General features: G+C 44.5%; 1 protein-coding gene across 5 annotated transcripts in view; it reads right to left on the reverse strand.

The window, feature by feature from the left end:
• ITPR1 (inositol 1,4,5-trisphosphate receptor type 1) overlaps positions 1-25,853 on the reverse strand; it is a 1,957,366-nt gene that overhangs the window by 1,743,828 nt on the left and 187,685 nt on the right. For all 5 annotated transcript variants that reach the window (XM_085624511.1, XM_085624509.1, XM_085624508.1 and 2 more), the window contains one exon: positions 9,185-9,255. In XM_085624511.1, the coding sequence (XP_085480637.1) occupies positions 9,185-9,255 (71 nt within the window). The remainder of the gene's footprint in view (positions 1-9,184; positions 9,256-25,853) is intronic.

Genomic DNA, 25,853 nt, shown 5'->3' on the forward strand with positions numbered 1-25,853 from the left:
TTGAGGTGACACCGATCGTATGCTGCTGAAGGCGAGCGTAACCGGGGCGAACAGAGCAGGCAGGCAATCTGCTAACCCGCGGCACGAGTTCCCCGGCTTTGCGGCCCTCCCGCTGAAACACTGGCTTACTCCTGAGGGGACACATCACAGGTGCTCCCTGGCACGAACTGAACACTGACCTAATCGATCCCGGAAGTGGGAAAAACATCGCACTGTGTCCTGGCTGCCGGAGGGTGACTAACTGGGGCGGTGCGGCCCTTTGCAAAATAGAGGCCCCAGCTTCGGGCCTACTCGCTTAGACACTGGGCCCAAACCCCTGAGCACACAGAGGCTGTTACGAAAGGGCATGCATCAACACCTTTCCGACCGTGGGAGGTTCATTTGCTGCGATACTATTAGGCTATGCTGGGGAGCCCTAGGTTGCAGCGCCCGAGGAGTAAAGAGCCATCGCGCGGATTCGTAATTACGGGCACTGTAGTGGGGCCCACTAAACACTGCAACATAGGCTGACAGACCCCGAAAGTGAACCTGCTTGAAAGCGCCCACGTGACCCTGAAATCTTGTCAACAGCAACAGAGGTGGGTGCTGTGCCCCGCGATCGTCGCTGCTATTGTAAGAGCGCAATACGTGGACAGTAGGTTTTAGTGCAGAGTGGGTGTGACTTTAACTGTCTGACCTCCCCCAAACAGAGCGGTGTGCTAAACAAAATCGCACTTGGGCTCTCCTCAATCTTTAATTCAACAGACAGGGCCCCAGGGGGCTGTACACCGCTTTAGCCTGCTCTATACCATAGCCCTCGTCGCACCGATGACAGCACCCTCCCCCGAGGCCACAGGGCATACAGATTGTTGGATTCCTATTTGACTGCCGGATAGGTTGATGTACGTCCTCTCTCCCCCTCCCCCTCCTCCCCCTCTGGATGACTCAGCTTGAACCCAGACAGGCCGTCGGGGGCTTGATTCTCCTCCTTGCAGGCGGCTGGTATTACAGGTGTGTCCAACTGACCTCTGAATATCTTTGGATTTTGCTGGGCTCCCTTGTATTCTCTCTGCCAACATGGCTGCAAACAGGGGGCTCAAATCTCAGACTCAAACAGCTGGCCAAATTTGCCTGGTCTCGTCAAGGGGAGGAGACCGAAGCAACGCCAGGCGAGGACCCCAAGACTTCACAGCCCCGTTCCTTGTCCTAAACGCTCACTCTTGAAGACATCATTGAGGCCATCGCTGGGGTGCGAAGATCGCTGGAAACTCGCATGGACTCTGAACATAGTCACTCTCCTCCGCGCAGACCTAAAGAAAATGGACTTGAGAGTAAAGGACGTAGAAGTCACCACAAAAACTCTGGTATTAGACACCTCCACTCTACAGGGACAAGTGACCCAGCTTCAAGACCAGCAAAAGAAGATGGAAGAGCTCCTGGATGACTACGAAGGGAGTGCGAGGCGGAACATCTGTATCCTGGGGGGTTCCTGAAAAATCAAAAGGGCCGGCCGTAGATCTGTATGTGGAGGACTTGGTACTCAATAAACTTCAACCGAAACGCCTCTAGTTATTTCTCCATTGAACGCGCTCAGAGTCCCGGGCGGGTGCCCAACACCTGGTGCCCCCCCCCCTCCCACCTATAATTGTGAGGGTCTTTAACTTCCACGATAGGGACGCCATTATACAGACAGCAAGAGCAGGCCCTCCGGTACAGATTGACAACGCGACGATCATCTTCTTCCCGGACTTTACAGTTAAAGTTCAAGCGCAAAGACGGAGCTTTATGGCAGTGAAAAAAGCCCTCCAGGATAAAGAGATTAAATACTATATGCTGTTCCCAGCCAAACTCAGGGTGGAATCAGAGGGGAAATCATGGTTCTTCCTCTCTCGAGACGAAGCCTGGGGATGGTGCCGAGTGGGGAGATCGCCAGATGGTAACAAGAAAGATCCCCGTAACTGCCAACGTGCCCCGCTGGTGTCAAATGAACGCAGCCTGGAAGATGACCCCTTGGGTTGACACTGAACTAATTTTCATTTCTGCGACACAGTTGAGGGCCCTCTCACTCTTGATTTGCACTCCAAGACCTACATGTGAAAACTACCTAAAACTCTACTGAAAATATTGATGGGATGTCATGAACCCAGCTGAAACCACGATATACTGACTTGGGCTTGTAACAAGTTTGTAGTCTGCCTTCACTCAAAAGTTTGGCTAAAGATCGGTCTATTGAGTAATGTTTTAGTATACACTAAGCAACACACTGTCTAGTTAGGCGAGCGGTGATGGCGGTTGGTCAGGCACCCTCAAGGATGGGGCAGGCGACAGGGACTCTGCCTTGTTGGGGTGTGGAAAGTTTTAATTCCACAGCCAGGGGGTAGGGAGGGGGGGTAAGGGGAGGGGCTGATAGTTTGGTTGTTCGTTGTTATGGTTATTTTCAAACCGAGTATTCAGAGGAACAAGTATCTGACGGGGTCTGCTTAACCCATGCTGCCTAGGTGCACAGTAGCTAGGGAAGGAAAGAAGTTTGTCGGCAAAAACAGGACGCGCCTCCCCTTTCAATGTAGGGCGCTATATACAGCGCTATTATGTACCTCATTTATCCCCCCAGCTCTCTGCCACCCAACATGACAAACGCAAAAAATACGAAGATATCCATTATGACATGGAATGTTAATGGGTTAGAAAGCGAAGATTAAAGGGGGATAGTTCTGCAATATCTCAAACGGTAACTCCAAGATCTTGTCTTGCTCCAGGAAACGCACTTAGTTGCAAATAATTGCAAAGCTCTTAATAGATTGGGATACACACTTCTAGTCCACGCAGGTTTCACATCAGGATCTAGAGGAACGGGTATACTTGTACGTAAAAACCTCTTTCTTACACCCACTAAGATGTAGTGATCTGCAGGGTAGATTTGCAGTGCTCGAGGGGCTATGGGAGGGCAGGCCGCTCAATGTAATCTCAGTATATCTTCCACCCTCTTTGGGGAGGGCTGCACTGCAAGACCTGGGCAACATTCTGGTAGGTCTCCCCCAGGGTACTCCTAATGGGAGGTGACTTCAACATGGAAATGGACGAGACGCTAAATAGACACCCCCAAAGGCAGTCTCCCAGGCAAACCACATGCAAGATCGTTTTCGCCCAAGCATTAGGTCTCACTGACATCTGGCGAATGTAGAACCCCTAGTGCAGCTTGTTTTACACACTACTCCAATGCGCATAAAAGCATGTCTCACATTGACTATTTCTTTACCTCAATAGCGGACATCCGCCTGTTTAAACACCCCCATGGCCTCCTGCGAGGCATATTTGACCACTCCCCCCTCGTGACTTATCTTACTTTTAACTGACATAGGGAACGTGGCCCCATAATTATAAATGTGTGGCTCCTCGCGGTACCAGATATTAGAGACTACCTTATCGAACACACGCAATACTATTTTAACAAGAAGGTTGGCTCTGTCGACTCAGCCACCACCATCTGGGAGGCTTATAAGACTGATCAAAGGGTACACACTGGCACAAAAAGTAGGATACATTAGAAACCAGAACGCGCAATTGACTTATTTAGAAAGCGAGTTACTACAACTTGAAACCGTAGACTTATTTAGAAAGCGAGTTACTACATCTTGAAACCGTACACAACTCCCCACCCTCTGAGCACAGGCCTTGCTCTCCGCAATAAGCAACTAGAGTATAATGCTCTTGCCCGGGAAAAAGCTCATGCCAGAATCTTCCACACACGCCACAGAGTATATGAATTAGGCGAGCGAGCCGGTAAGATGCTGGTGTGGCTGGAACGTCGGGATCAGGCAGCCAGGTGGGTCCCGAAACTCTTGCTCGAGGATGGGAGGTTAGTTACAGATCCACAGGAGGTGGCAGACTCATTTGCTGAGCACCTTGAGATGGTATATTCTTCAAAAACGGCCACCTCCGCTAACGACTCCCGTAAGCTATTGGAAGAAATTACCCTTCCTACAATTTCGGACAGCGACAGGCTTTAGATGCTGAAACCACAGAAGAAATCTGTAAAGCTATATTTGCTGTTAAATCCAGGAAAGCAATGGGGCCCAACGGGATCCCAATTGAATTCCTCAAGGGAATGGCCCCCAAAATAGCTCCACACCTTAAAAATATGTATAACGAAAGCCTGGAGCAGGGTGCTCTCCCCCTGGATCAAAGACCGGCATCGATTGTCGTTATACGCAAACCCGGTAATCCAGCAACAAACTGTAGCTCATATAGACCCATCTCCTTAATCAGCTCGGAGGCCAAGGTTCTAACTAAACTCCTCGCTTCATGCTTACTTATGGTTCTCCCTTCCTTGGTCCATGATGACCAATCTGATGTTATACCAAGCCGTAACATGGCCCTAAATATTAGTCGAGTCCATAACGTCCAGAGCCGACAACCATATTTGCAGGAAGATGGGGTAATACTATCATTAGACGCTGCAATGGCGTTTGACTTATTAGAGTGGCCCTATTTATTCGAGGTCCTGACTAGGTTCGGCTGCGGTCCTCTGTTTCGACAATGGATCACGCTGTTGTATATCGCTCTACTGGCCCAAATTCGAGCCATCACCTGCACATCGTGGGTGTTTGCATTGCAGAGGGGGACAAGCCAGGGATGCCCCCTGTCCCCCCTCCGGTTTGCACTGACTCTGGAGCCGCTTGCGCACTGGATTCGACAAGATGTTTCCATACGTGGCATGTGATGGAGCGAGGATATAGTGGATAAAATATATCATTGTATGCTGATATTTTAATTTATCTGGCATCTCCACGAGCCTCACTTAATAGGCGTTTTAATGTCATCACCAACTTTGGTAAATAGGCAGGATATACTATTAACTGGTCTAAGTCGGAACTGTATGTCCTTCATGGCCCCCCCACCTAGGCTACCATGTGGCTACGACATTGACGTAGTTACCGAAGGTTTTAAATATTTAGGGATTTATATTACTTCCGACCCCAAAATATTCTATGATCGAAATCTTCTTGGCCCCCTTCGAAACCGGCAGGATGATGTCCAGCATTTGAGATCACTGCCCTTGTCCCTCCTGGGAAGGGCAGCCTTATTTAAAATGCTTCCACTACCTAGATTTTTATATGCCCTCCAGAGCTGCCCATTTCGGACATAGAGGGAGAGATCCGGACTATTGCGGGACGGCAGTGCACCTCGCATTGCACTCCGCAAGCTGACGAAGGGGTGGTATGATGGGGGAATCGCTCTTACTGACCTTCGCTTGTACTACTGGGCCACACAACTGGTGGCCACAAACCATTGGCTCTCCATCGAATCTGGCCTTTCATCTGGAGAGAGATACCAGACGGGGAGGGAGGGCTATCTAGGAGCCCTCTATAGTAAGGTCCGGAGGGGCAGTTATCTTGGACCCATGTCATTGACAGTGGCCATCTGGCATCGAGCAACTAAAAGTCTAGGCTGGGCGGACAAGCTCACAGAATCCACACCGCTCTGGTCCACAAAAGATTTCAGGGAAAGAGTCTATGCATCAAAATCCCAGTGTTATCAAGTTTAACGCGAATGGCACTATCACGAGTCTTATTACTGTGTAAAGGTTTCAGCTCCAAAGGGGAATAGTACGAGATTCACCATAATCACTGGCCCCGCCCGGACGCAGACAGGCTTGCCTTTGGCGAGCCCACTGCGCACGTCCGTTGAGCTCCCACGCTCGTAGCATACCCAACTCAAAAGACTAGCATTCATTCAGTAGCAGAACCCAAAATACACTAAACTGTTCCCAAACGGCTCATGCAGGATCTCAGTATTGCTCCTTTCACTTTCTTGCCTTCATCGTTTTAATGTACTGCCCACGTGACCATGGGGCTTAAACCTCACTGAAAAGCTTCAAATTTGCAATAAAAAAAAACAACTCATTTTTTTCTCAACTTTGAGCCATACATGTACAGATATTCTCAACTCTTCCCATCTCCCCCCCCCCCCCCGACCCCCGTTGCTTCCTCATCCTCTAACTTTACCTTTTCTAAACGGGACCCTCAATCCTGGGCGCTTCTCTTTTTAGATGAAATATGCTACCAATAAAGAATATCCAGCATGCATAATATCAGTGTATTTTGGTTCATTGGCTGCACTCTCACTACACAGTCACACCTTTACTGAACCAGACAATCTGTGTTTCTCCTGATTGATCTTTCGTCCGATATACACAGGGTAGTTTCTTAATGAAATGTGGAAGATGTTTTGGAGCTGGCCCAAAACAGGTTAAGTTCTGCTTGGTTTCAGGCAAATATGCGTCGGGTCTTCATTGGTCCCTGCATGTTTATAGGGGGAACCTTGTATGAAATCAGGTTGTTTTCTCAAAAGCTACCTATATCGCTATATCATCCACCAACAAGCCCCAGCATGGCTGCATGCACTCTGCATACCTCAGGGAAGCAGTCCTGCCACCCACAACCAGCTCTCCTCGGCAAAGGTATGAGCTTATGAACCTGTACGATGTATGGGACCGACCACCTACTGGTGCAAGATACTAAGGGCTTCTAGTAGGATAAACCAGTAAGTGGGAGCCCCTTTTCTTTGCCACACAGCACTTCAGGAGGTTACTTGAGCCCCTGCCATGCATTTCAGAATGCTACTCTGCCTTGCACTATTACCGGACGTAGCACTTTTACCTTGGCAGCAAAGACACTATTCTAAATTGGCAGCTTTAAGTTAGTGCAAAATAATATCGAGGCACTTTTTATCCAGCTGCTCACTATTTTGAGAAATCACTACTTCGCTAAACAGAAATACTTGTGAAACTGGCAACAAGATGCTAAAACTCATGTTGTAAAAAGCAAACCGGTCCTAAAGGCATAAAACGGTTAACGGGGGTGCACAAGTCAATTGATAACAAAGGAAACTGAAACAGAAGTTTGTGCGGGAATTCAGACAAAACTACCAATAAATGTAATCCATCAACATTTCCCCTCTCAATCACTTCCTTTACAGCTATGTAACATGACCTGAAACCTATTTGGATGGCTACACCGATTAATGCTCCTAATGTCTGTTTTTCAACAATTAACTCCCCAAATAGTGTAAAGTCACAGTCGAAAGATGCTTAAACAAGGTTGCAAGGTTAGTAGAAATACCTGTTAAAGCAGACAAGGGTGCAGCAGTAGAAGCAGCGAATAGGTAGACATAAAAGAGGGTGACCTATTGGTAAACAAACATTTTTTCCTTTTTGTGCTCATTCCTGTATTAAATCATTCTTCGGTATGTAAAATACTCCTGTGCATAAAGTTTTAACTAAGCCAACAAATTCACTGTCTCACTATAGTTAAAAAAAAAAAACAATGCTATTAAAAAGAAAAAAATCTTATTGAAACGTGTTCACAATGATAGATCTTTACATAAATCTCATACTGAAAAACAACTTATTACATATACATAATGTACAGAAAATCATTAATACTGCGGGCGGTGCGTTTCGGTGGATTTAGTTATGGTTCACACCTTCAGCATCGTTATCGTTAAAAACTATAAGACAGAAAATTACTATTCATTAGGTTTGATAATTCATCACTAATTTCATTAAACACATTCGCAACACCAAACTTAAAAATAGGTAGTGTCACTATTTTGTGACTAATTATCCACCCTTTTAGATACATATCACTGGGTAGGTAACCTTCCTAGTGTGGGTATATCCGGTACATACAGGCTGTGTTTAAATATTGTGTGGATCTAACTAGTTTTTTTACATTTATTTTTTATTTTTAAATAGGGGCTGAACCTTCTATTTCGCGGTAATAGATCTCGTTCACTCCCACCCCCGTTCTACCCATTTTGTTTTGGATGCCTTCTTACGATTTTACACATTCTTTTGCACAGGCCTTTTAAATGGGCACCTTCAAGGGTCCTTCCCACTTCTATCTAATCCTATAGGTGGTCAAAGAGCACTGCCTGTTCCGCTTAGGCATGTCACAAAACGGCAGCCAATGTTAGATCAGGCAGGTCTTACCGTTGTGTAGAAACAAGGAAAATGATTCAAGATATGCTGCATTACTCCTGGGTCAATGTGATAAAAGTGGTTATTGGTACTACGTCTTTTTGGCATACTTCCACTAAAGACTGATGAACACAGTAAAGGTGGCTATGCTCTACCATCACTAGGAAGGTTACCCACCCAGTAAAAATATGTAACCAAAGGGTGAATGATAGTCACAAAGAAGGTTTAGTAAAAAAAAAAATAAAGTATAGTGACACCCTTTCTGTATTTAATAGTTCGGTATTGCCAAAGTATTTTAGTGAATGAGTGATCAAACCATGAATAGCAATTATGGTTTTCTGTCTTTGTTCTGTTCATTAGGTTTTTACATAAGTTACAGTTGACAGGCGTATACATTTCCTAAGGGGCAGTCCTCGAAACAGAAAAATGCGACATAATACAGCTACAACAGGACCACAAATATAGCATCAATTCATCGCTCTGCCGTAAATACATACCCCAGGTCTCTAATGCAACTGAAAACAAGCCAATGTAGCAACTTTTCTTAGTTGCAGTGCAAAGCAAACGACCTATGTGTTTACATATTACTTACATATATGCAACTCATATGGTCCCACTCCATGTTACTTAAAACCAACTGATCAAACGACCATACAGATAACGTTGAAACAATGTTTTTATGTCTTAGTTATGGTTTTTAACAATATGTCCTGATGAAGATGGTGTGAACCATATCTACACCAATCAAAATTGCGTGTTGATCGAAATCTGATTGTGCACATTATGAAAATCTAATGTATTTTGACAGCTTTTTAGCATTGTGAAAACGTTCAATATGTAATGTGAATTTTTTATTAGCATTGTTTAACTAAAGTGAGAAAGTGATTTATGTTGGCTCAGACATTAGAACTGTATAAGTGTTTTACATATTGTAGAATCGTTTAATACAAGAATGAGCACATAAGAAATATTTGTTTCGTGACACTACAATCCTGTCCGTTTTGGCATTTAAGGGTAACTTTTTGCAGCTATTGGGAAGTACAGTCAGGAAGGTTGTGATAGAAAACTGCAGTGAAGAGTAAAGGATCCAAGACACCTTACATGAGATGCAGCCAGACAGATTCACAATGTGGGAAATATTCATAAAAAGATGGTGCTTCCAGCTGAGGTCTCCACCAGAAACAGTAACCTCGGTAACAAGCTACGGATGGCACTCATGCTTACCTCTGAACTTCTTGGGTGGGTTGTTTAGGTCCCCCGCCTCCGGCTGCACCACACACCGGTCATCCACCAGGCTGCAGAGCAAACAGAACAGGTTCTTTAAGCAATAGCAAACACTACCATAATAAAGTATTAAGCAGACACCGGATATCTAAAAGCTAACAAAACAGGGCATTTACAGGCTGGACAAAAAGGTCTGTGGTAACATGCCAAAAGCATTAACAATAGTTATAGTAAGGATTTCTCACATTATCCCCAATATAATTTAAGGTGCTGTAAGCATAGGGCAGAATTAAGCATCTGCTTCCAGGTCATAGAGGTCACAAGTTCAAGCAGCAGCTTTAAACTGATGGTATTCCCAGCAGCTCAGACTAATGAGTTCCGAGGGTTATCTGAAATACGTGATCCCGTCATACATCCAAAGTACGAGGCTTGGTTTCCTCTACAGTCTCACGAAGCCCCTGACCACGTAAGACACGCCGGACTGGGTCCATGCTGACGGGTGGGACTGGGCCTCATCCCTGTGTTCAGAGTAGGTCTCTGGAACACACGTCCGGCCTCTGGGAAGGCTGACTTACTCCTTTAGATGAGGAACCTGGAATTCACAAAGATGGGTGCAAGAGGGACTTGGTAGCCTGGAAACTGCTGTATAAAAGTATACTAATTCTGAACTGTGATTACATTACAATATGTACATCCAGATGTTGTAATGTAGGGAGTCTAAGATGCTAGGTGAGTCTCAACCAATGCCTTTGAAAGGCTCGCCAGCATGGGAGGTCATGAAAAGGAAGGGTTATGTTGCAGGCTTGTATTTAGAGGACTGGGCCCATCTAACAGCCAAACATCCAACATGACAGTTTCCAATTGAAGGGACATTTGAGAGACAGACCTGATTACTTAAAATAATGTATGAAAGCAAGTACGAATAAAGGAAAACAGGTAGTTTATGAGGGATGCGATGAGTCTATGGAAGGATTATGTTAGGAGCAGTAACTGGGAGGAACCATGAGGAAATACGGTCCAAGTAGGATGAGGAAAAACGAAAGGAGAAACATCCTGAGCTGCGCAAAGCAGGGGAGTGTTGGATAATGCTTTACAAATATAGAAACGGAAACTGCCCTTTTGCTCCACCTGAGCAGGAAGACCCTTAGATGGAGCAAATAATGCATCACACTATTAAATTAGCCCCATACAGTCCCACTTCTGCTCTGGAGCAGAGTAAACATGGTGAGACAACAGAAAGGGAGTCAGACACTGAGTTAGAAGATCATGAGGAAGCTAAGGAATTAAATTAGAAAGGGAATTCCAAGAACTACATTTAAAGTCACGCAATTTAATGAACTTGTCAACTCCAGAACACCTTACTGTAACAGGATTCCGCACCAATATAAAGGCCAATTGGTCAAACTGTTGGTTAATGGACGCAGAACAATTTCCCAAGGGCTTTAATGAAAGATTGAGGAACCACACTAAAACAATGAATTGTAAACAGGAGAGGTGGTCAGTGTTTAATTTTCTAGGACACAGAAGGTGTTTGCATCATGCAGAGGGCTTGATCCAGCCGATGAGATATCCCAGCATGCCCAGAGCTTATGCTTTGCGAACAATTTATATAAGCCAATAAAGGCAATCTGCAAGTACAGTCCGACATGGTCGCATAAAAGTTTAGTGAAAGTATTACATCTAGCGAAATATTATGAGGACATGCATGTCAAGGATGAGTAGGTGAAGAAAAAGAAACAGCCCAAAACTAAGGTGCTGATGCAGCAGGCTTTCCCCCAGAATAGAGAAAGGGGCAGCAGAGGAAGGATAGAGAGGCAGACTAGGACAGCAGAGATTGTAGTCTGCCACACCTCAGGGAAAGGGTGCTCAGCAAAAAACCAACCAGTAGTGTCAGACAGGGCCATAGCCTACACATCCATGTTACAACTGTGGAGGCACGTACAGACCATTGGGCATGCGATTGCCCAAAACCTCCCAGACAGAGGGAGGGGAAATAATGGAGGCGGTAGGAGCAAATAGAGCCGACAAGCAGAGGTAGGATACACAGCAAGCAGCTGATGAGCAGAGTCAGAACTATTTTGGAAACAGGGCACAGCAAACCAATGATGCAGGTTTGATTTGCGATTCATATAGCGCATGACTACCCAGAGGCTTCCTCGCACTGACGAGAGCTGTGGTGAGAAACAAAGCCCATTAGTAGTTTAACGGGAATAGCCAGGTCCTCAGTTTTTTTCTAAATGCCAGTTCCCTTTGCAGCCCTCTTGGGTCCAGAGGTAGCTCATTCCACAGTTTTGGGATCAGGTGTGAGAAGGATCTGCCTCCCCGTCTGCATTTTTAATTCTGGTGGTACTGAGGTGGTGAGAGTGAACCTTAGTGGTCTGATGGGGCATATGCAGATATCTGAGTTTTTCTGGGCCTTTATTATTTATTGCCCTGTGGGCAATGCAAAGTGATTTAAATTTTACTCTTGCTGCGATTGGTAGCCAGTGTAGTAGTTTCAGGGATTCTCTTGCGGATGTGTGTTTATGACGTTTGAGCAGGAGCCTAGCCGCCGTGTTCTGCACCGTCTGGAGCCTCTTGATCACATACTTGGGTGAGCCCAAGTAAAGAGTTCCCATAGTCCAGATGGGAGACTATCAAAGACTGCCGGACGGTTTTCCCAAGATGTTCCAGGATAAGTTCCAGTATCTTTCTGAGCATTCTCCGAAGTCCGTAGCAGATACCAGACCATTTGTTTGCCTGTTGGTTCATTGAGTGAGAGCTATCAAGCCAGATGCCTACATTTTTTACCACCGGTTTAGGGACCGAAGGGTCTACAATACAGGGTGGCCAGTTATGCAGTGGCCTGGGAATGGCCTTGTTGCCTAGAATCACGAGTTTGGTCTTTTCGCCGTTCAATTTTAGGAAGCTGTTTGACATCCAGTGGGCCAGTTTATTAAGGCAGGGACCCAGTAGAGAGTTACCTTGGTTGTGATCTCGGGGCAGAGAAACGATCAACTGGGTGTTGTCAGCATACGATACACCTAAGATGCCAAACTCCTGCATGATGGTGGCAAGCGGTCCAACGTAAATATTAAATAGGGTAGGGGTGAGGGAGGAGCCCTGTGGCACTCCAAATTTTGTAGGCAGGCTATCCAAGAGACAGTCCTGGTCCATCACTTGGAGCGACCAGTCGTCCAGGAAGGAGCATAGCCACTCCATGGCTTTGTCCCGAATACCTATTTTCTTCAATCTGTTTTTTGTATGGCATGATTGACTATCAAAAGCCACACTAGGATTCAGCAATATGATAGCGGCTGACCCTTCGTTGTCTAGTATGGGTTTAAGTTCCTCAGTGACTACCAGGAGCGCTGCTTCAGTGCTATGAAAGGCGCGGAAACCCATCTGCATGGTGTGGAGAAGCTTGTTCTCCTCCAGATAGTTTCCTAAAGTCTGACATGCATTTCCAGGAGTTTGCCAAGGAGAGGGAGAAGCGATATGGGTCATAGATTGCCCAGTATGTCAGGGTCTAGGTGGGATTTTTAAAAAATTGGTTTTATTATGGCATGAGTCCAGGTCGGTCCCCCGAGCCTGGAAGCAAGTGACTTAAGGATCTTCAAAGGGAGGGGGGGGGTGGGGGGTGAATAGCCTCCGTCACCTTGCGAATAGCATGCAGAGTCTAATGGGGAACCGGATGATGGATTTGAGCAGCTTGAGAGTAGCTTCCTCCTCCAGCCCAGGGAATTGTGGTGGACTAGGGGCAGAAGCTGGACCACGGGCCATGTGGGGCGCTCTTCCTGGGCAGACAGTTGCGTTCTGAATGAGACCATAGATGTCTCACTTAGTCTTTCTTTCACAATTTGGTTGCATCTTTCTATTGTGGCCTTCGCAGAGCTGTTAGTTTCTTGGAGGGGTAGTCAAATTTTTGACTACTCTGAATAGTTCCTTTGGGGAGTTGAGTGCTTGGTTGATTTTCTTCTCGTAAAATTTAGCTTGTGCCAATTTTTGTTCTTTGTGATAGCATATGATCAAGGTATTATAATTGATTGTGTCAGGGTTGAACTTCTTTCTCCGGTCCCTTTCTAATCTTACAGTTCATTGAACCATGGGGCTTTTCTGATCTGGTGTTTGTTTGGCCGCTTTTTCAGTGGGACGCAGGTCTCCAGTGACTGGCTGATCCAGTTTTCCCATTGCTTGAAGTCCTCTTCTGGACTGCCTTCCAGATTGGGCAATGTGTGCTGCAGGGCATTTGACCAGAGATTTGCGTCTATCTGTGACCAACTCCTAGTTATAATAGAGTCGACCTTGCCTTTAGTCTATCTGGCAGGTTTGGATAGCCCAAACCAAATAAGACCGTAGTCGGTCCAGGGAACTGGGATCTGGGATGACATCTGATACTGTGACTTGGGGGTCATTTGAGAAAACAAGGTCCAATGTTTGTCCTTTTTCATGAGTAGGTGCAGAGACCAGTTGGGCAAGTTGAAGGGCCTCCAGATCATCTTGTAGTCTCTTGGTGGAGAGGGCATCCAGTACTTCAAAGTGAAGGTAAAATCACCTAACAGAGTAATGGAGTTTTTCGCTAGGGACAGGCTAGCTAAAGTATCAGGCCATGCCTCTAGGAATTTAGAGCAGGGGCCTGGCGCTCTATAGACAAGGATGCCAGAGTAAGTACAGGAGGGTGAGAGGTTGATGTGAAACTGCACACTTTCCCAGTCTGGAAGAGAGTTAGGTCGAGGTGCAGTTGAAAGCAGTTTTTAAAATATCAATTCCACCCCCAGGTTTTTTTTCCCCCTCAATCTAATCTGTGAATATGGTATCCTGGGGGGAATGCCAGATTGATGTCCGGCCCAGAGCTACCCAAGAGCCAAGTTTGTGATAAATAGTACATCGAGGGAATCCTCTAACAGATTCCTGATGCCTATGGCAGGTCTAAGGATTGACTGGGCGTTAATCAATCCAAGATGCCAAACTGAGTCTTGGAAATTGCAGGACCTTAAGTGCTTATCCTTAAGGGCGAGTGTCTTAACTCCACATCGCTGACAATCTCCTCTAGGCCCAAAAATGTTGGAAATATCCAACCGCAGTACACACGGAGAGAGTTTTGAGGGCCCACGCGCTAGAAGTTGCGCCCTATTGTATTTATACATACCTGTAAATGGAGAATCAGGATTCTTGGCCCCTGGTCCCGGTCTGGCGCAGACGGGCTTGCCTTAGGCGAGCCCTCTGCGCGTGTCTGCTGCGCTTCCTGCTCAGCATCAGTTATATTGCGGGCCAGAAGCGGAAATTGTTGTGGGGAGGAAGGGGCTGTGTGTCTATGTGCAATCGGCAATGCCGTGGCAGACCGGAGACACACCAGGAGAGTGGGAATGCGGCGGGAGTCAACAAGCCACCAGCACATCCCCTCAGTAAGGAAAATGAAGTTAAGTTAAGGCTACTGTCCCTGAACGAGTACAATAGATTAAGCAGCAAATTAAAAAGTCAGATTAAAAAGACAATAGAATAAGCAGCAAGCTGAAAGGTCTGTCAGTTTAAAAACCGAATAGCAGCATTAAATGGAGTTATTTAAAAACGCAGGTTAAGCGCGGGCTGTACCTCGCACTCACCGGCACCATCGTCCGGTGGACTATGATCATCAAGCTTTTGATGTGAGCTACATACAGCACTACTACCCATAGGGCTGCCTGAGAGGATTAGTACAGCGGACTGCTGTCCCAGTGGACAATGTGGGTCCATACGTACTATGGAAGGTATAGGGCATACTGTAAAATTTCTCCTCTATACAGGGGCCACCAACACCACCCTTACAAGGAAAGGCTCCCACAGGTTCCACTCGGGAAATAAACTCTGTGGGATTTACATCTTCATATCTAACCAGATGTCAGCCCCCTTAAAAGATACAATAGATTCCATTACTGATATGCACTCATTTTTGATGACTGAAATGTGCATATAAACTACTAGGTTTGGATTTAAGAAATGAAGGGCAATGGTAACATGTTCTCTGGATGGAGTAGGTTTGTAAATAGATGGAGGATTGCAGCTGTTAGAATACATGGGCATTGTTAGATCAGGATGGCAGGCGATACAAGTGGCACTACTACAGGCAGGTGAGGACCGTTTGGGCAAAACATAATGATGTTGGGAAAATGCAGATCGACCACCCTCTAAGGATTAATGTTAAACAGAATAAACAGTTGCCAAGAATACCCAGTATAAGATTTTAACAGAAGGATTGCAAGGTCTACAAGACACAGGAAGTGCTTTAGTAAAGGTTGGCATACTGAGGGAAATAACTGGTAGCCCCTGCAATAGCCCTATACTCCTGGTTCTTAAGCAGGGGAATAAAATTGAGCCTACCTCTTGGAGGTTTATTGCTGATCTGCGCAAAATTAATGGATTTTGGTACCATAGTTTCCAGTGGTGCCCAACATTGTGAACATATTGGCTACATTACCTCCGGATAAGGGTTTCTTTTCAGTGATTGATTTGAAAAATGCACTCTATTCTATTCCTGTGCATGAAGTATGCATCTGTTCTCATTTTCTGTAGCTGGCAGTTTGTTTTTTGTTTCACACAAGTTTCTCAGGGTTATACACAAAGCCGGTCTATTCACAACCAGGAACTTAGAGCCAGAAACATTTTAGTTCTCAAATTGTGTTTATTCAGTATATAGATTTACTATTAGCCTGTGATTGAGGAACAATGTGCCACAGATACTGTTAACTTACACTTTCTAGCTTTACACAAGCACAAAGTATCTTCAGATAAATACAATTTGTTCAGCAAGAGGTTTCCTACTTAGTACACCTCTTGCCGAAAGGGTGGAGGCAAATTGGATACATAGCACATTAGAATAATTCTACAGATACCACTGCCGAAGACTCGGAGTGCTGCATGCATTTTTGGGCATGGCAGGCTAGTCGCCACTGGATCCCAAATTTCTCTTTATTGGCTAAGCTGACACGCCTGAACCTTTGCGCTAAACTTCAGATCATGAAAGCCTCGTTCTTGACATTAGTCAAGCTCTCTGCCAAGCTCTAGCTTTGGGTCTACCCGACTGTACTAAAGATTTAACTTTGTTCATTAATCTGACGTGTGCTCTTGCATTTCTCACCCAGCAGCAGGGTGACCAAAAACGACCATGCTCCTGTTCTCCGCCACATTTGATGTAGTAGCTAAGGAATGGCCATATTGTGAGAGGCATAGCAGCCCTGTCCCTCCAGCAGGCAGAAGCACCAATAATGGGATACACAGTACACCTCTATGTACCAAATTCAGTTGATATGATCTTGAACAAAACAAAAACACAACACCTGACAAACACACGCTTGACACTATGAAGTGTTTATTCAGCCCACATGTACAAAATACACAGATGCAATGCCTTGAACCCTGCGCAACTTAACTACCTCATGAGGGGGATGACAAAGCTGCAAGATGGACCATGAATGTTTCTATATAACACAGGAACAGACAAAAGGCAGGATAGACATGCAGGAGACAGTTTTAGGATGCCAAAGAGGAACTCTGGGTTGATGGGTCATGCCTAAGAACACAGTTGGCACAACATCTGCAGCATATGTATTTACCACACTGTGGAAAGTTGCAGAATGGTACAAAAGTGCAAGCAGCTGAAATAATTGTACTGACTAGAGCATGTGAAATAGCAACAGGGAGAATAGTTAACATTGATACAGCCAACACACTAGAGGGTTTTTATCAGCAACCACATCCCCTCAAAAAGACTGCCTGGGTTCAGAAGGGGAAGAAAGTGACTGCCTCAGTCCAATCTGCACTGCAACTAATAAGTTGTCAAGGGACAATTGCTGCACCCGGTTCCAACAGTAACAATTAAAAAAAAAAAAAAAAACTTACACTGGGTGAGATACTGGACATATGTAGGCCTGCAGTGTGATCGGTCTCTAATTTTACATTTTGCTATAGACGAATCACAAGGAGAAAAAGAGGACTTGCTTAAAGTTAATCTTAGTGGTCCAAACAGGGTGGTATCTGATACAATGCCCCCGAATCACTAGCTGGTACATACTGTGACCTCTGCCAGCCTTTATGATGGTGAAGAAAATGTAAACCTTTGACCCATTAAGTGAACTTGTACATAGGCCTGGAACAGCTGCCATTTTGGCCGCCAAAATAAGTTAATCAAGGACAATGCGGAAAAAGATGTTCTACATCCCACTGGTTTGCATTTTGGTACCCATTAGCTGTTATTGCCATTTATGTATATGAGGTATGTATTATGTAATGGGCCCTTTAGAAATAGGAAGAGTGCTGACTTACCCACCATTCTAAGGATTGAGAAAGTCGCTATACAGACTACGAAGGCTTATAGGGAAATTAATGTTTCCGACTACTGGATAGGTTTCAGTCTACCAGTCTACCAGCAGTAGCAGAAAAGGATGCCTCTTACATTTGCCTTTACCATACAATGATTCATGCATTATTATATATAAAAAGGTTATTACTGGGCTCCAAGAAGACAGCAAACTGCAAAAGATATAGAACGGGAAATAATTACATCAGGCTGAAATCATTAGAGAAGCCAGTAATTGATTCAGGGGAAGTTTCAGCATAAAAGTCTTTGCTAAATTTGAATATCTGGTCTAGGAAATCACGTTCATCCCTTATAATGCCTTGAATATTTATAAAGCAATAGAACAGTTAAGTGACATAAAAGTACACAATTTTGCTGAACAAACAACGGAAAACATTGTTTGGGTCACGGGGATGAATATTTAAATGGGTATTAATAGTTGCAGGACTGTTACTAATATGCTGCTGTGTTCAGTGCTTACCTCCCCTGATGAGTGCTTGCTGTTCTATTGCAGTTACCTTCAAGCCAAAGCCGGTAAACAATGACCAATGCAGGATACAGTGAGAGGAGTTATGTAGAATAGAAGTTGATTAAACAATAACAGTAATGTTTGAACTAAGGTTCAAAGGGTGGTTTGTGAAAGCCAAAAAAGCAACATACATAAGTGAACCATTGTTCAATTACTTGTGAAAGCCCTTCCATTTTTTATTTTTTATTTCATATTTTACTTTTATTGGTCAGTCACAAAAAAGAAAATGCATATTTTATCTTCCACAAACAAAAAAGACAAATCGAACAAAACTTTTCCGTTACATTGATTACAATTACAGTAAATAAGTACAGATGGATGTAAGCACTAGATACATATACAAGTTTCAACAGAAATACTTTTAATCCCACTGAAGACTGGACCAAATCCTTCCAAATTTAACCATAGATCTCAATCCCCTTGCTTTTGCCAATGCCAATTCCATTTCGTAGTCCCCCCTCAACAACCAAAATTCTGTAATTGTAGGACTAGCTTTTTCTATCCATACCCTGGCAATAGTCAAACGGGCACATGCCATAAAGATTGAAACTAAAGAATTTGAAGCATTGCCGGTATCGAGTAATAGCCCTAATAAAATTTCCTTCTCTGATAAGACCGTAGTTTTACTGGTTAACTTACTTAACTCCTGAGCTATCCTACACCAGTAATCAGCAAGTTTAGGGCATGTGACAAACATATGACGTAAATCTGAAGCAAATTCATTGCACTTGGGGCAATAAGATTTAATAGAATTATTTGTGGCAGCCCATTTAGAAATCACTTTGAGTATGGTACAACAAATAAAATACGATGCTGTTGTAGTTTTAAATTAATTGACGTGACAGAAGAGCCAATTGACGAGTGAATCTGAAACCTCCTGAGGAGTCACCTCTGTACCAAACATAGTATTCAATTTGGCTGTAGCCTGTAACATATCATCATCAAGTAGCTCTATAAAGCAGGAATAAGCTCTCCCTATAAAGCCGCGACTACGATTCTTGTAGATTACCTGAAGGATTTCTGTTGTTGGGGAGAGAGTAAACAATCCTTTCCCTTGCATGAAATAATTCCTGATTTGTAAATATTTAAAAAATGAATTATAAGTAAGCCCATACTCCGTTAGTAATGACTGAAAAGACTTAAATCCATGTTTATCATAGAGATGCCCCAATGTTACAATTCCCTGTTTTTGCCAAGTTTGAGTTACTGAGTCCAAAAAAATATCGGGAAACTTCGGATTACCCCAGAGATCAATAAATTCATGCCACTCAGGAAGATTAAACCTTTTACAAATATCTTCCCAAGTTTGGTAAGTATGTCGAATAGTCTTAAATCAGACTCTTTTGTAGTAGTTTGGATCTGACATAGAATGTAGTAAGAAACCGGTATTTAAGCCATGTGACAACTGGTACGAGAGCCAGGGTTTCCTTACCTCAGGTCCCATAATTAAGGACTGAATTCGGCTGACAAAGGCTGCCCAGAAATAGATTCTAAAATCTGGTAATTTAAAGTCTCCCTGCTTAAAAGACAGCTTAATGTATTTAAGCGCCCTTCTTGCTCTACGATAGCTCCAAATAAAGCTTCCGACGACACTGTCTAGGCGCTTAAAGGAGGACACTGGAATTCTTAACGGAATGGCGCGGAAAAGAAAGACATTTGGGCAGTATATTCATCTTGACTATATTACACCTCCCGAAAATAGTCAGCGGAAGCCTATGCCACCTACGCAGATCGATAGTGACCGTCTTCAAAAGTGGTATATAGTTCAAGTAAAATATATCATCAATACACGCGCTGAGGCGTACCCCCAGATACATAGCCGAGGATATTATACCTAATGAAGGTGGGGCTGCTATCTGTGTAAAGTTAAGAATAGACTGTCTTATTCAGATTAAGTTTGTATCCAGAAAAGGACCCAAACCGCTGCGCTTCTTGGGTTAGTACTACAATAGTTTCTACTGGCCTTGTGGAAAAGACAGCAATATCATCCGCGTATGCGGTGACTTTCAAAGAGATGCCATTAAAAAAAACTGGTGATATAAACATGTTGTGGAGTAGATGTTTAATAAAAGGCTCAATATACAGTGTACCACGAGATATATTGAAAGCAGACGAAACAAAACCACTATACTTTATCGTAGCGGTGGGTTTACAATAGATTTTACAGCCGAGACAAACCTCCGACCGAGGCCAAAAGAGCCCATCGTGAGCCACAAGGAGCCCCAGGCCACCCGTTCGAAGGCCTTCTCTGCATCCAACATAATCATCCCAATCTGCTGATCCAAATGACTTGCAACATCGAATACGGCTATGGCAGTGTTGATATGTGCCGCAGTATCCCTTCCAGTAATAAAACCATGTTGTTCCTCAGACACCAAGTGATGCATCAGAGGAGCTAGACGGGATGCCAAAAGTTTAGAAAAAATCTTGGCATCTGAATTAAGGATATCGGTCTATATGAACCGAGAATGTCAGGTGGCTTATCTTTTTTGGGAAAAACAACAATATTAGTTTTATTCCAGGAGGGAGGAGAGTCAAGCCCTTCAATTTCACGTATTATAAAGCTGCTCCCGCAAAAGTGCTTACTGTGACAAACTACAATTTTCCATTTTTTTTTCTGCTTGCAAATGTGAGAATGCAGGTGCAAGATGAAACCAGTGGACTTCTGGGTGGCTAGGCTGTTCGCACAAAAACGTGGTTGCTTCGGCTGAGGCCCTTGAAACTGAGATAAGTAACAAACTACAAGTTAGAGTTTGTGCCAAAGTGCTCAGCAATTGAAATCACGGTCTATGAAGTTGAAATTAGGTAGTTGCATGCACTAGATAAGCAAGTACAAAATTTAATAAGTGCTACTCTCAGACCCAACAGACTGCAAGAGTGCTTTGTTAAATGGCAGGAGAGTTGAGACTGCTGAGGCTTGCAGAATTTCAATAAAATCTTATTTCATCTCTGCAGTAGGATGGTCAATTACACCGTCTCGGCTGCTTTTTATATCAGACATGAAATAAAACTTCCTCAGAAGGATAATCAAAGAGCTAAGGGATGTGGCATTATGGAAATTTGTGGAGAAAACTTGCATTCTTAAAGTCCAGGTGGAGGCGAATATCTGTATTGTAAGAGAAGGCGTGTCCGCCTAAGAGGCACATGCTCCAAGAGCCCATTATTTATTAGGCATAACAAAAGCATGTGGACCTGAATTTTAAAACATCCATCGCGTTGAACATTTGCTCCTAGGGAGGTGCTCTCCCCATGTCCAAGTTAAGTAAGCACAAACGATTTCTTTTGCCTCTTGGATGTCTAACTTCAAAGATGGAAGTGGAACACAGGAGTAGACTCACTCTAAGGGAGGCTTACAGGGCAGTCATGAAAATAATCAGTTTGGTCTACAAGGCGGCCTCAACCTGAGCAGGGTCTGCCAATGGAGATTAAAAATTCTGGATCCATATCTTTAGTTATGGAATACGCTTTAAGAAAAAACAGTGTTTTACATGGTGTCCAGAATCCAGCAAGACTTTTGGCTATGTTTATTGGAGTTAGATTTCCCTTACTTTCAGAACCACATTAATCCTTCACCGATCGCCGTGGTTTTGCTGAATTTGGACGCATGTATGCTGTATTTGAGCACCTCTATTGGATAACGTGAAATTGTCAAAAATCCGCTTCGACCCCAGCTGTGGCAGTGATAACTGTAGAGTGAATTCCATCTCCGAATACCAGAAAACCGTTAAGAATGCACTGAGCTTACCACCACATTTTGCCATACTTTTGTTTTCTCCAGTACGCATGCCTCCTGCTTACAAAGACCCTCATTATTTCATAGAGACCTGCACTATTAAACTGATTCTGGGACCTAGATTGTGTGATACACTTATCCAAGTGATCATACAGATCGTTGTACATTCCAGGCTGTCTGCCCCTCCACCTCACTAGGGTGACAGCGACTCTTCCTTCTCAGGTACCTGCCCATACTATTCTTGAGTTTCCTATAGGCATATGGTGGTTGTTGGCCATGACAATGACTTGGTCATCTTTCTGATTAATTTTCAGGTGTCCCTACCTCATTAGATCCTGAAGAGAACCCTTCCTTGTTTTGTGGGTCGGAACATCGTCCACAAAGCCTAAAGCAAACCATTTACCAGTTTAATATTTTTATAGAAGGCTGGTTTTATTAAATATTGATTTGATGGTCGACTATTATTGATGGAAACCACTTTATCCCAGGTCACAATTCACATTTGTTATAGGTTCCACGTCGTCTGGGAAAACCATGCACTTCTGTTGACTACATACCAGATGTGTTGCATAAACAAATTGTTGTGACTACAGTGTGGTATATTGTCTTTTCTTCTTATTTGGACATCCCCGTAACCCCTTCTTTATTGCCAATGTGCACATTTCCATTGATACGAATTACATTGTCCACAGGAACCATTGTTTCAGTTTATGTAACACTCCTGTTTTTGGCACAGAGATGGCTAAAAACAAGGATTCTAAGCAATCCTGACAGAGGAAAATGGACCCCTACACCAAGGTTGCCACAGCAACAACCGAAACGGACAGATGCGTAACATGCCAGACGAAACAGTTCTGCTATCGGCTATCTAGTCTTCCCGGGAGGTCCTAGAGTGGAGGATTGGAGAGGTGCGCTTGTAAGTGTCCCTTCTACGGCAGGACCACTTAAATATGGCAGAGATGGTGACAGCCCCAGAGTCCAGGTTCTCAGAGCTAGAAGACAGTCCAAGAGATCCAGAAAGTAGCAGCTAGAGTTCAAGCAACCACCAAGGAGTCAATCTGGATACTGGAAGATGCTGAATAAAGCTAGTTGAAACAACCTGCGCTTTATGAGATTCCCAGTGGTTGAGGGCACAGACATGGGGCCCTTCCTAGGTGACTAGCTGAAGGCAGCCCTCCCACCGGACAAGTTTTCATCCTGCTTCATAATAGTGACTCACAACCCCTCCAGCACTGTGCTAATGTCTCTTTTCCATTACAAGACAACTGTCTAGAGGCCAGGGGTCCAGGTTGTTACAAGTTATTTTAGGGGGTTAAGTTTATAGGGGGCTACAGATCTCTCACTCTTCACACAACAGACTTAGTTCAGCAATATGGTTTATTCCAAGTGAGGGTTGGGGGGTGAGGGGGAGCTTATGTTCTTTCCAGTTACTATGAATTACAGGAGGGGGAAACCAGTGAGGAAGAAGCTCTTACATCAGTTTAGCATGGACATCCTTTTAAACAATGCACCACTTTAGGTATATGGCACAACAGCAACTGATACGAGACCTACTGTTCGGACGTGGAATACTAATGACCTAGGTAGTAAGGTCAAGGAGGGCCTAGCAGCATAGTAGATATAAAGACAATGGCCAGAAGTGGTCCTCCTACAGGAGATACAGCTACAGAGAACAAACAGCCGTTTCTTGGGTAGAAGGGGATGTATCACGCTGGCTCATTCCGGTTATGCATCAGGATCCAGTGGTGTTGCTATACTGAAAGAATTACACACCCCCATTCCAGGTGGAAAAAACGTGGATAAACCCCAATGGCAGATATGTGGGGTACAGGGTTTGTGGGGTCAGATGGCCATGACCATGTCAAGTGTCTATACACCATCCAGATTGCAAGCAACTACCCTCGATAAAGTAGCTGAAATAATCTTGGAAGCGCATTCTTTCCACCTAATAAGAGATTTTAATTATGTAATGGGCATATACCACCTCTCGGGTCACATCTTTCTAGGTTCGGTGCCAGAGTGGGTCTGTCAGACATGTGGAGAAGCTCTTTTCAAGGCTCTACTACAGGTTTTCCCCCGGGGGTTAGGTGGGCACTGTCAAGCAAGCATAGTACATATTGAGGGGACTGTCGGACCATGCTCTCCTGTTGGTCACGGTGGGCTGTAGGAAACTGAGGGGGGAAGGCAGTGGGTGGAAACTAAGCACCTGGGAGCTGCTGGACCAGGAGGTGGCAATGAAACTCCACAGTGCCATGGAACTCTTTCAGGACAAAGACTGGTCTCTTGCATCGAAATGTGTTGTGGAAAGCATACAAGGTTGTCATGCGAGACAGGGCCCAAAACAATGTCACAGAAAAAAGGGTGGTAGAACTCTTGGGTCTTGAGAAACTCCTACAGTTAGGGAGCACTACTGGGGCAGCCATAGATACCCAAACCAGCAGTCCTAAATACGGAGTATCAAGACTTAACACAAAAAGAGGGAACATGAGCACATGCTGGTCACGTTGCACGGCCTTTGACACGGGAGACAAAGCAAGTAAACTCTTGGCCTCGTTGAGTAGGAGTAAAATTAGGCCAGGTGGGTGCGACAATCGGCTGGACAGGGGTGTCCCACACTAGGGCCAAACACATTGCAGAAGAACTTGCCCATCACTACGGGGCTTTTATAGGACCAGACCATTGCATGACAACCCACATCACACATTAGACACAGACACCACCCCAGTTTTAGATACAGAGGCCCATGAGGCATTAGGAAATGGATATTACATTGCAGGAGCTTCAGGGAGCCATACAAGGGGTAAAACCCTGGGGCCCAACAGTGTCCTGGCAAACTCTTATGGCCATACTTGCTAAACCTATTCAGAGAAGCTAGGGATAAGGGGGCATGGTGCCGAACTTTCAAGGAGCTATGATCGCAGCGCTACGCAAGGAAGGGAAACCCAGAGACCAATGCAAATCACATTACCCGATCTCCCTAATCAACATTGAAATGTAAAAACTGGCGACTGTACTTGCCACTAGGCTCCTACACGTCATTAACCCCTTGGTACATAGAGACCCGTCCACCTTCATACCAGGTAGGTCAGCTGGATATAACCTGCGATGCGCACACAATTGGCTTGTGGAGGTGAAGGATCCGCCAGCCCCTTATGTCTCACACTGGATTCAGAAAAGGCTTTTGACACGGTCCACTGGCCATTCCTTGAGCTATTATTAAAGAGATTTGTATTCAGCCCTTGCTACAGGGAACTGATGTCACTGCTGTGTAGGGTCAAAACAGCGGTGGTGAGTGAATGGGGTGCAATCAGTTTGATTGTGAGGGGGGACACAAAAAGGACACCCTCTGTCCCCTCTCCGGTTTACTCAATTGAATCTCTGGCATGTATAGTGTGGGCACATGAGGGGGTGAAGAGGAAATAATCTCACTTTATGCAAATGACATCCTCCTGTATATCACCGAACCAGAGTGGACTAGCTCAGTTTTCCAAATCTGAGAAATACTTCGAGCACTATGGGAATTTATATACTGGGAGAAGTTTGTGTTCTATCAGCCAAGTGGATCGGTGGACCTCCTGCAGAGATTGAGGATGGCATGGGAGGGTTTTAAAAACTGGAGAATATGGATGACATTCTACACAGAGCATTGCCTAACTAGGAACCTTGGGAGGGGGCATCTGCAGATTTGTAACTGAATGTGTCCTGCTCTATGCAAAAAAATGAAATTGATTCACAGGTAATCAAACGTGAATAGGAGCCCAGAAACAAATTAGAGTTTACAGTGGAGAAGACCAGGATGTTTCATTTGGTAGAACACCTATGAGAGAGGAACCCTTAAATAATAGTTTTGCATTCTATTTAACACAATTTCAAATCTTACAAGTTTCACAAAGGTTTTTCTACCCTTGTAAAAAAACCTAAGTTACAAATTTTGGAACCAGTAGCCAGATATAGCATTACAACAACTGCAGCAGGAGCCATTTAATCCAAGGGACCAGGAAGCATTTTTTTCCAGTAACAAAAGAACATTGACAGTCTATACCATCCTGCAGTCCAGGCACTCCACAACACTAGTAATACCAGAAAAACAAGTAAC

Source organism: Triturus cristatus, chromosome 9 (assembly GCF_964204655.1).
Source record: "Triturus cristatus chromosome 9, aTriCri1.1, whole genome shotgun sequence".
Lineage (NCBI taxonomy): Eukaryota > Metazoa > Chordata > Amphibia > Caudata > Salamandridae > Triturus > Triturus cristatus.